General features: G+C 44.3%; 1 protein-coding gene across 37 annotated transcripts; it reads left to right on the top strand.

Moving 5' to 3' along the window:
- Positions 1-3,229: 3,229 nt before the first annotated feature.
- On the top strand, positions 3,230-8,436 carry LOC119362608. Of its 37 annotated transcripts, none has more exons than XR_005173508.1 (9): positions 3,233-3,782; positions 3,881-3,926; positions 4,023-4,150; positions 4,475-4,584; positions 4,875-5,049; positions 5,923-6,076; positions 6,219-6,268; positions 6,413-6,519; positions 7,493-8,418. XR_005173508.1 is itself a non-coding variant. In XM_037627851.1 (3 exons), exons 1-3 carry the CDS (start codon positions 3,454-3,456, stop codon positions 4,133-4,135), a joined length of 468 nt encoding a protein of 155 aa, XP_037483748.1. In that variant the 5' UTR covers positions 3,230-3,453; the 3' UTR covers positions 4,136-4,150. The 37 variants fall into 37 exon arrangements, 1 of the variants encoding a protein (XP_037483748.1); XR_005173512.1 differs by having other exon boundaries at positions 6,219-6,288; XR_005173506.1 differs by having other exon boundaries at positions 5,923-6,095.
- The last annotated feature ends 2,585 nt before the right edge of the window (positions 8,437-11,021 follow it).

Raw genomic sequence — 11,021 nt, 5'->3', positions numbered from 1 at the left:
CTGCAGAAATATCTCCCTCGTCACCCCCTTTCTCTCCCTCGTCTCTTCCTATCCCGCTCCTCTCCTCCATGCCGCCTCCGCCGCGGCTTCCCCCTCCCTCTCGGCCGCCTGTCTCCCCCACCAGCTGGCGCAGCTCCTCGCGTCGCCTTCCTCTCCTCTTCATGCGCGGCGGCGTCTCGTCATCCCCAGCCACCGCCCATCCCCAGCCCCCACCCTAGCCTCCCCAATCCCCTCCTCCCGCACGAACCCTAGCAGAGAGAGAAGATGAGAGGGAGAGAGAGAAGGAAGGAGAGGGGAGGAGGGAGAAAGAGAGAGGAAAGAGGGGAGGGAGGTGTGGCGGCCGGCGTTAGCCTGCGCCGGCGAGGTCGGGCGCGACCTGGCGGTTGGCGGCGGCTCGATCCGTTCCTGGATTGGGAGCTGCGAGGAGGCTGGGGCTCGGGCGCGATGCACGGGAGGCTGCACCCCGCCTCCATCTCCACGCGTGCAGCGGCGACCCCGGGAGGAGCTCGAGCCGCAGCGGTGGTCCATTGCGCCGGCGTCGGTAGGAGGAGCGTGGGCCGCAGAGACGGCCGGCTCCGTCCGGCTTTTGCGCTGCCGTCCATCCACCCGAGCGATCAGTCCGCGCGTCCTCGCCTCCGTCCTCTCACGCACGCCCTCGTGTACGGATATTTGGTAATTTCTTTTCTGAGCATAAATAGATATTGTGCCCCCACCAGTTTGTTGTTTTGCCCAGCTAAAAGGTGGATCAAATATGAAAGACGTGAGCGTTCAATAGTGTGAAAAACAAGCCCTGGTCTTGTTGAAGTTCCATTGAATTTCTGTGATACTAATGCTCATATTTTGCAATTTGCTCTCCACAGCTTTCAGTCACGGATTCTTGAGGAAAACAGGTAATGCATTTTGTTTGTGTCAGCTATACTGAATCTGCAAAGCCTTTTTTGTCAACAGAGAAATTCACGCTCTGCATTAGTTAACAGATGCTGATTTTGATCTTAACAATTGCAGGAAAACAGGTAATATATATATGATTAGTGTTTGGGTGACCGTTGATTCCTACACCGAGTTGTGTTGCTGTACAAATAGCCTCTCTTTTTGATGGTGACAGGGTGTCCCTTCCAGGTTAGCTGCAACCTTTTTCCCCATCATTCCCCATATTTCTTTCCATAACCTACTTACTGAGCTGTAGGTTCATCGGACCTGTTGCATAAGGCAGAACAAGAATAAGAACATTTGTCAGTTTTTTCATGTGCAGGTTCAGCAGCAGGCAATGCTCAGGACAGAGTTGGGTGCACATCATATATATACATATGTTGTCGCATCTTAATAAACGGAGATGAGCAGAAGCAGAGATGAGATATCTATCCGACTGTCATCCTTCCCAAACTTGGGTCTGTCATCTCTGTGAGCGTCCACTTCCGCTTCCTTAGTTGGTTGTCGCTTCTTTGTACACTGCTGTAGTTTAGAGATCATAATATATTTTCCATGGATATAATTGAATATGACACTCAGTTTGCTATATAATTTGTTCAGTTCTCTCTCATAGCGATTCATACATAATATTATGCATAATGGTCCCATTTTAAGTAGAATATAACCACTGGATTATTCAAACTTTGCTCGTGTTTCTCAGGGCACCATAACTCTAATCCGACATGAGCAGTGCAACCACGGCAGTGGGCAGTGGAATCACAAGATAGAGATAGACACAAGTAGAATATAACTTGTCATATTTCTACAATGACCACACTACTTATGGTTCCGGAAGAGAAGGTATCAGTGATAGTGGGCCTGGTGATGAGGGCATCAATACAAAGAGATTAATTGACAACTCTGTTCTTGATAGGTTGTACAAATATACAAGGTACTACTGTTTCCTTTTATGTTTAAATAGCTTTGTGAGCACAACTATATGAAAATTCTGCGATTCATGGTGGAAGCTGGCATCTTTGTTTTCCTGACCGAAAATACTTAGTTTCATGCCTCCATGGTATTATTTAGAGGACAATCCGATGAGAGATTCCTACTTATAGCTAACTAATATATAGCGTTTGATGGTACTATCTGATGTTGTAAATACAAAATATCCTGCATGAGCATTATTTTTTTTTTGAATTTTTATTGTTTGAGCCTCTTTTACATATTAAGTGTAATATCACAGACTTTCTTCTTTCAGAGTTAACTGGCCATGCTCAACCATGACTACTCTGCTCTTGTGCTCACCATTATATATTTTTAGACCTTAACCATTTGATTAAGGAGGAGAGGTGTGTCAAATAAACTCCCCTGTTCAAAGCTGAATCCAAACACATGTGGTCTCCTTTTGAAAGTGATTACATCTGTCAAACTCTTCAATACCAATGTGGACATATCGCCACTGATTTTCCACCATCAAGCTAGCCTACCTGCACATCATGCAAGGCTCACAGCTCAGTGCTGCAATAGCTATGTTGTTTTTCCCACATCAACCATGCGGTCGTTACTAAAGCTTAGTTCCTGAATTTGTCCGTGCTCCGTTGCGCACAAGAAAGTAGTGGCTATTTATTTGCTTAAACAATATGTCCAGCCACCAATTTCTGCATGTCCTGCTAATATTCCTTTATGGATGTAACGCACAAATTTCAGTTATTGGATACGAAATGTAGGTTCTCCATTCAGAGCTGGGTCCGGGTCCAATGATATGTAGTCCCCTTTTCCAAGCTAATGTATATGCTATCCTATTTAATAACAATTCTGGCGCACACACACTCATTTCAGATTATCAAACTATTATGTGTGCAAATTCTACACTTCTCAAAGCTAACTCCCGTAGACAAGATAAGAAAAAAGAATATGGGTGGTGTTCTACGTAAAATTTGCCATCCTTTTCTAGATGTGCAGAGTCATCGAGTGACATATCCTAATTTCATATTGTGCCTTGCAGATTTTCCTGTCAGTGTACCCAGCTGTCACTACCTGTCCCTTTTTTTTACTTCGATGCTCATTATTTGCGTCCACTAGCAGCTATAGCTCCCAAATATGATTTGCGTCGTCTCAATTTGGAGTGGACTTGTTCGTTAGTGCAGCTAGCTAGCATATTTTGGATAATATGGATCGACACTGTACTCTTGGTTGTTAATTTAGCTACTTAATTTGTTCTAAGTAGAAGTTTACAAAGTTGCATGCCATCAAGATTGTAGCCAATTAACACGCATGCATCTATATGACTCTTCAGCCGGTCCTTTTAGAGTCTTGGAACATGACTCTTCAGCGTGGGATTGGGTGGATGGATTGAGGCAGAAATATCTACCTCGTCAGACCCTCTCTCTCCCTCATCTCTTCTTCATCCCGCTCCTCTTCTCTAGGCCGCCGCCGCGGCTTTCCTCCTCCCTCTCGGCTGCCTCATCTCCTCTGCCTCCACCTCCACTGCCTCCTTACCCAACTAGCACGGGCAAGACGACGTGCAGGCAAAGGGAGATGGCGGCGGCGCTCAATTCGGTCAGCAGTACAGAGAAGATGAGAGGGAGAGAGAGAGGAAAGGGGAGAGGGAGGTGCGCCTGTCCCTCACCCCATGTCCCCGGCGCACCGTCGCCCCTCCAAGCCTTGGTGGTCCAGGGAGGAGTAGATGACACCAACTTCGATTCCGGCCTCCGCCCTGAGCTCCGCCGCCTCACGAACTCGAGGCGAGGGGCGCCGCCCCCACGAGCTCACTCCGCCTCTCGAGGACCTCCTCTCCTTCGCGGCCCCGAGCGATGTCTTGAACTCTTCTGTCCCTACACATGGTCAGCATCAGCAGAGGGCCAAACGTGAGCTCCTCAAACCTGAAAACATTCACATCTGAAGCTTTTTTTTTCATCCCCCAACCTTGATTTCTGATTGACTTGATTCAATTTTGATTCTACAGTATATTCGTTTGAAGGATGCAACTGCAGGCGCAAACAATTTTGCTGGTAAGCTCCCATATTTCCGTTATTCATCCCTTTGTACATCTGCTCCGAAAAAAATCCCCTCTGTACATGGGTTAAGATGGAGCCTTGCATGCTCAGGGTAGGTGGTCAAACCCCTATTCTATTGTTGTGATACTGGTGAGCTTGCACGGTGCAGCAGCCTGGAGAGGCGGCTAACGGCGCACCTGCGAAGCAACAATAAACACGTCTGATGCCAACATGCCAAGGTGAGCTCCGCACAATCCATCTGTCTATATATATGCAAGCTTGTGTGATGTGCTCTGCTTCCTCCTCCTTTTTTATTAATGGATATCTTACTAAGCAGACCATATTCTTTAGGTTGGCAGCACAAATGATATAGCTAAGTCATCCTCATCATAATTAGATTATTGTTGGCACCATCAATGATCCATATGACAACCCTATGGAATTTTTTATATGTCTGTGAAGGAGGGTATTTTCAGGGATTTCAGGGAATATGATGATTTGTTGGTTGTGTTCTCAGTTAGCAGCTTTAGTTTCCTGATTATCTTTTCTCAACCCATGTCAAGATAGAAAAATTGCATCCGGCAGACTGTTTACGACATTGTGGCATTGGACTATGAGAAAGTTACGGTCCTTATTGATGCAACAACCGCTGCAAGGCCAGATATCCATTTGGGTGAGTACTCTTCTTTCACACTAGCCCTTCTATTTTACTCTTCACGTGAAATATTTGCAGTGCTGGCTCTTGTTGATTCCTTATGCATACGTTTAAATTAATGTTGGCATGTTATTTGCCATTAAGCAGGAAAAGCTTTAAATGTAATTTAACTACGGCTCATGTTGCTGAATGCAATCTCGCCATCTTTGATAGTTGAGAGAAAATGAACATATTCTTAATTCTCTTTAATCTGTTTCCTATGATTTAGTACAAGTTGTGACTGTAGGCATTTACTTTATGTTATCCAGCAAGTATTAGAGATATGATGACTATTGGCGTGGAAACACCAACCTTGGAAGAGTGGCGCCGTTAGGTTAGCAGGTGGTGTACTTCATTCTTGGAGCTGACATACATGCCTAGGTGCATCGAAGTCAACAAACGCGCTGCTACCTCTTGCTGACTCTCCATTCGGCCCCGACAAGTGTAATTATCTTAATATTTGCATATAACTTCTAATCCGTTTGGCATACAATTTTTCTGTACTGCACCCTTATAATTTGGGTTTGCTGAATACACTATATTTACTTCAGTTCTCTTTTGAGTTAGCAATAATGACCAGTTAACAATGTTTTAGCTGATGATTCAGGACAATATCGTCCTGTTCATTAAGCAGAGTGGTGGGAAGCTCCCGGAAACACCCTTTCCAAATAGAATTTCTATTTCATTGTTATGAAGGTTGATTTTACCTATTTGACTTAAATGGTGACCTCCATGCACTCCCATATTTTGCTTAGATTCTCATTTAAATGGTGAGCGCTCAGATTCTAAATATCGGCTCTTTAGTACTGTTTTATTATTTTAAGAAAAAATAGGAGCAATGTGATTTTGTTCTCTAGAGACTGGAATTGAATAGTATGTCCTTTTAGTACTGTCCTATTGCCATTTGTAGCTCCTAGATGCATCAGTTCGACTAGGCATTATCATATATTTATCATGTATTTTACAGTAGTATGATTTCTGCATAGACTAAATACCTTCTTTTGCTAAAGGTTACTTTTCTTCATAAAATTTAATTCATGATGTCGTTTTACCAGTTGTAGTACCTTCAGCATAGAAGCAGTAGTGGTCTGCTCCCCCAAATATCTATAGCTCGTGGATGTGGCGGTATGGGGAATAGGGAGTAGATGATATGGGAATAAGAGGATCCAGGCACGTGCACAAATTCTTGCTACCTGACGGCTATGCTGAGGCTGAGCGCCGAGTTGCAAACGCGTCTCCCTTCCCTGCAAACTATGGTTCCTTTCAATTAACCAAATCACCATCTTATTGTTTCGCTATTTTTCTCTTATTACCTAGATGCCTCTGACCTATCTCAAGAAGATTTGAGCCGCAGAATGATGTGTACAGCGCACCACCAGTTCCTCCGACAACACAGCTGCTGTACTGGTAGCAGCGACCACAACTTTCCACACAAGCGTCGCTAGCTGTGACCGTCAATGTACCTGATGCCGTATATGCCTCTCCATCCCGTTAGTCTGCTCGATTATTCAGTTAGTTGGATACAATAGAATATCATCTTTTACTTCTTGTGGTTATTTACAATCTCCTGCAATCACCTGATAGAATTTCATGATTGTTTTGTCATGAAATAGGTTCTGCCAGCGCCAAGGTTCAACACATTTTAGTTTTATGGGATGGACATGTTAGTTCAAATGCTTAAGGGTTTGATGCTAAATTGTTCATATAAGCTTGCACCTATTTTTGTAATTCATTAGTTAAGAACACTGATTTTTTTTTGAAAGCTTTATCATGACATCGATCTTGGTTTTGCCTTACTGCCATGCAGAGGTTGGATGGAGCATCGAGGAATTCAGGCTTGGGGTGGCACAGTAGTAGGATAGCAGGATGAGTTGGATGTGTTCTTCAGAGACCAGGTGATGTCGTTGCCGAAAGGTACCTGAAGCACACACTTCTGAATTTGGTCATTTATTTTTCCTCATAGCTGGTTTCCCTTAATACTTTTCTTAGAGACATGATCAAAGATAGAAAAGTTTTACTTCTGAAGCAGAAGTGACAGTATACTACGCATGCCATATTGATCTGTTCATGGCAATGGCAGAAGTATCTAATTCATCCGACCTAATTCAAGTTAGCTTCTGTACAGCAGTAGATAAAGATTCACTTACAAATAGTACTCCAAATGGACAGTAATAGTGCGTAAAAAGTGTTTGTGTTAGTTCAGTGAAAATTAGAGATCAGCCTGATGGTACTTCATTTTTTATTCTATAGCTTAATCTGCCAAATGCTATTAAGGAAATGAAGTTTCTTCCTTGATCGAGTTATTAGTCCTTATTGTGTGCATGCTTCCTAATCAACACATGAATAATCAATTTGTACATGCTCATACATGTTAATATGCTATTTTCTTGGTGCATTAGAGATAGTACGTACATGCATATATAATCTACAATTGCAGCAAGCTAAACCTTGTTGTTCTCAGTTTTTTTTCGCATGGATTATTTTGTTCTCATGTAAATTGAAGGAAGAAACACTCATGTATGTACAGAACTGAACTGAAGCTACCAAGGAAATTACTTTTAAAGTGGATGACCTGTTATTAGAATAAAAGGGTTAACCGGAAACCTACACAACACATATATGCATGTATCAACTGAACTACACTGGGCATCCTAAAACTAACGTCAAAGAACAATTTAACACATATCTTACCTAACTAGCATACATGCCCTGTCTAAAACATAGGAGTTTAAGTTTGTACAAATAAAATGCAAATTCAACCACTATCACGGATATTTATCAGCGATGTTTTTTGTCACCAAAAATTGATAGATATACAGACACATGTACAATCATACGTTGTAAAGCTTCCAACACTTGCTTACAATGTCTTACTTTCTGTCATCAGTCTGCCATCATGGGAAAATTCGGGATCCCAACAAAAGTGCTTCTGGATGCTATGAAGCAACAGCTTAGCCTTCCAAGCGAAAGTAAGACATTGTAAGCAAGACATTTCCCATGACGGCAGACTGATGACGGCAGACATAAACTCCTATGACGACAAACTGATGACGGCAGACTTAAAAATGCTTCTGGATGGTGTGCAGAGGTTTCTTAGTTCTTGTACTGCACCCCATTCTTTTAGAAATTGAAACTACTCCAGCGTCCAGTGTTAGCTAAGAGCTAAGATGAGTACAAGAATTTTCTGTAGAGATTGTTGCAAGGAGACATCTCTGTCCAGTGTTAGCTAAATTTTATTGGTCTCGGCATTGGACTATCTATGCATTGGTCTCACATCTTATTTTCGGAACATTTGAGTACTCTTCAAATATGCATACACTGCATATTTTCAGTGATAGTCTGAAAATATGCATATACACTGTACAGCAGCATATTGAAAACATTCAGGTTTTAGTATAACTGAATTTTTTGTTACATACACTCTGCGCTTCTTCTATAGCTGAATTTTCTGTTACATACACTCTGCACTTCTGCTTTAACTGAATTTATTTTTCAGGTTTTGTACATCAGCCTACTGAAAACATTCAGTCATTGACAAATCATGACATTACAATCTGACAAATCATGCATGCAAAATCTGACCAACTGTAAAAGCTTGTCAAAGCTCTCATTCCTTGTTATGTTATAAACTGAATGCCAAGATAGATTTCTCAATGTACAAATTGTTTGCACTTTCTGAGCACTGAAATCTGTATATTTTAGATAAAGTAGCATTTGCCAGTAGAAGTCATGGTTGGATCAACATATTTTTCCACTGGAATCCTTTTTTAATGCAAGTTTACAGCTACTCAGAGTTCCTAATTGGAGACTCAACTATCTTGACCTACCGATGATCTAATTTGTGGCATTATTACCTTAAGAAAATATTTGCATTTAATTTTCTTTATATATAGGGGTATAAGTTCTTACCAAATGTATTCAAATATACAGTTGTTGAAAAAATGCAAATATTTTTAACGCGAACATGATTTTAAACGGGTCTTTGCGCCATTTGGCGCAACTGGTCATCTAGTCGGAAGAACACCTGCAACAATCCTAAGATTGTGGTACATGTTGCCGAGCAAAAACTCATGATCCTGCTATCGATCAGTGATAAATCGTTGGAAGCACGAAAGCATGTCAAGTAGCACCCAGTTTGTTACTGTATCCTGGTTGATCAATGCCACTTTCCTGATGTGTAGTGTATTATCAGCTTAGTAATTTGTACTTGTCTCAACCATGGCAACCCATGATGCGTGTATGCAAGCATCGCAAGTGCATCTGAATTTTATCTTCTGCTTTGTATCGTGCATGCTCACTTGCATTTGCCTGGCCTAAAAATTGTACTGTGTTTTGCCTGATACCCTTGCTTAAATGGGTGTACTGTTGAAAGATAGGTTTCATGCTGCTGTCACATTTCCTTCCTATTAATCTTACGTGTGCTAATCAATAAAAAAAAGCTGCTAACCATTAGAAAGTACTGCTGAGAATCACACACTCACGAGTCCTCTGTTCATGACATGGGTCAAAAAAAAAGATGTGACCGACAGCACAGTGCACACCCTCTCTTCTCTCCAAGCATGGGCGCGGACGCAGCACTGTGAACGTATAGTTTGAATTTTGAATCCTTTTGGAGCGCCCGCCCAACAACGCCTGTAGTTACTACCCTTCTACTGTGAGCAACCATCAAGTCTGCTACTACTCGAAGGGCGTGTTTGGTTGCCGTAGCCAATAGTCGTTGCATTGCATAGCCTTCTTAACTTAACCTGGCTATGCAAATGCAGCCTCAAATGCACCATTTGCATGTTATTTGGTTGCCTGCATGCCCTCTTGCTTGCATGGGCAGAACCACACTGCGTGATGTTTGGTTGTCTGCATGTTAGTGGACAAATCCAAGTCAGGGTGTCTGGTTGTATGCAACGCCTGGTGTGTGGTAACCTCTTTGGCTAGTTGGTGAGGTTACCAGCACACTTCGGCACAACCATGTAGGACACATCAAAGCAGAGGAGAGTATAAACAGAGGATCAACTACTTAAGAGCATATTTCAGATAAGCAGTACCACACTTCATAACAGTTGAAAGCATAACCATAAACAGTTCAAAGCAGACTCGATAGTAATTAGAAAGGAGGTGCCCCGACCCTACTCCTTGGCGGCGAAGGCTTCGTCATGCTTCCTGCACTTGTTGACGACCTCAATGCCATCGTCGTCGAAGATGATGACCTTGAAAGTGTCGGGAGTGAGGAGCTTGAACGTCACCATGTAGCCGATCTTGATCTGATGAACGGCTGCATAGGTGGCCCAACCCTGATCTAGGGTCACCCTGCCATCCATCAGCTTCACCATCACCTTCCAGGAGAAGCCGGTGTTGTTCCTGAGCTTGAACTCTGTCGGCACCGCGACGAAGTGCTTGGTGAAGTCCAGGGGCATGGGGATGCACTCAAGCTTCGGTGCAAGGATGACCTTGCAGAAGTGAGTCGGGCCATCCTCCTGATGGTAGTGGCCGTAGTTGCGGCGCTTGTTGCTGGGAGGCTCCTCCATGCCCTCGTCGTTGCCACCCTCAGGCGTCTTCGAGTCTTCCTCGACGGTGGGCGTCAGCACAACCTCGTCGGGCATTGGGTGAAGGGGTTGCTTGCCCTTGTTGTTAACGGCCGGGAGCACCTCATTGCTCTCCTCGACTGCACATAATTCATGGAGTCAGGCACAGCAAAGAGTTCATGGCTTATTCATGTAGTTAAAACAGCATGACTGTCACTCTTCTCCTCCTCTCCATCGCCCCTATATGTACTCACCCTGCCCAACACTACTTACCCACCCCTCTCTTCTCTCACTGTCAACCTTCCTCCTCCTCATCGCCATGAGCTCTAGCTCCAGCTCCAACGCCAACCCCTTCCCTTGGGGTATTGGCTGGAGGGCCTTCTTCCTAGGATGGTCGGCTGGTGACCGCACCAAGTTCAACAACACCATGGAGGTGTGCTTGAACTTTGGCTCCATGCCTGACGTGCAAAAGGAATCTAATGCAGTGCTCATGGGGGCCACTGTAGAAGAGCTGAAGACGCTGATTCCTGACCCAGCGAAGGGCGCGATGGCAGTTGACATCATTCGTTGGGCCATGAATTAGGCCGTCTTCGACGACGCTAAACAGAGGAAGAAGTGGTGCAAGTACAAGAACTACTAGGCTCCTAATGACCGTCGTGCCGCAGTGTACTGGGAGACGGCTATCGCGCCGCCGGCAGTCATCGGTGGGGAGCCTAAGGAGGAGGAAGAAGTGGTGCAGATGCCAGTGAGGGCGCCGGAGCCAGGTCGTCGTACCTGGCAGATCGACCTCAACTCCGCCGAGGACGACGACGACGACCCGCCCGCCCGCACGGCGATGAAGAAGAAGATGAAGGCCAACGGCTCGACCCGCCGCTCCGCACGCCGGTGACGGCCGCCGCG

Source organism: Triticum dicoccoides, chromosome 2B (assembly GCF_002162155.2).
Source record: "Triticum dicoccoides isolate Atlit2015 ecotype Zavitan chromosome 2B, WEW_v2.0, whole genome shotgun sequence".
Classification (NCBI taxonomy): Eukaryota; Viridiplantae; Streptophyta; class Magnoliopsida; order Poales; family Poaceae; genus Triticum; species Triticum dicoccoides.
Note: the sequence above shows the minus strand (reverse complement) of the source record. Positions and strands in the feature narration are given on the sequence as shown.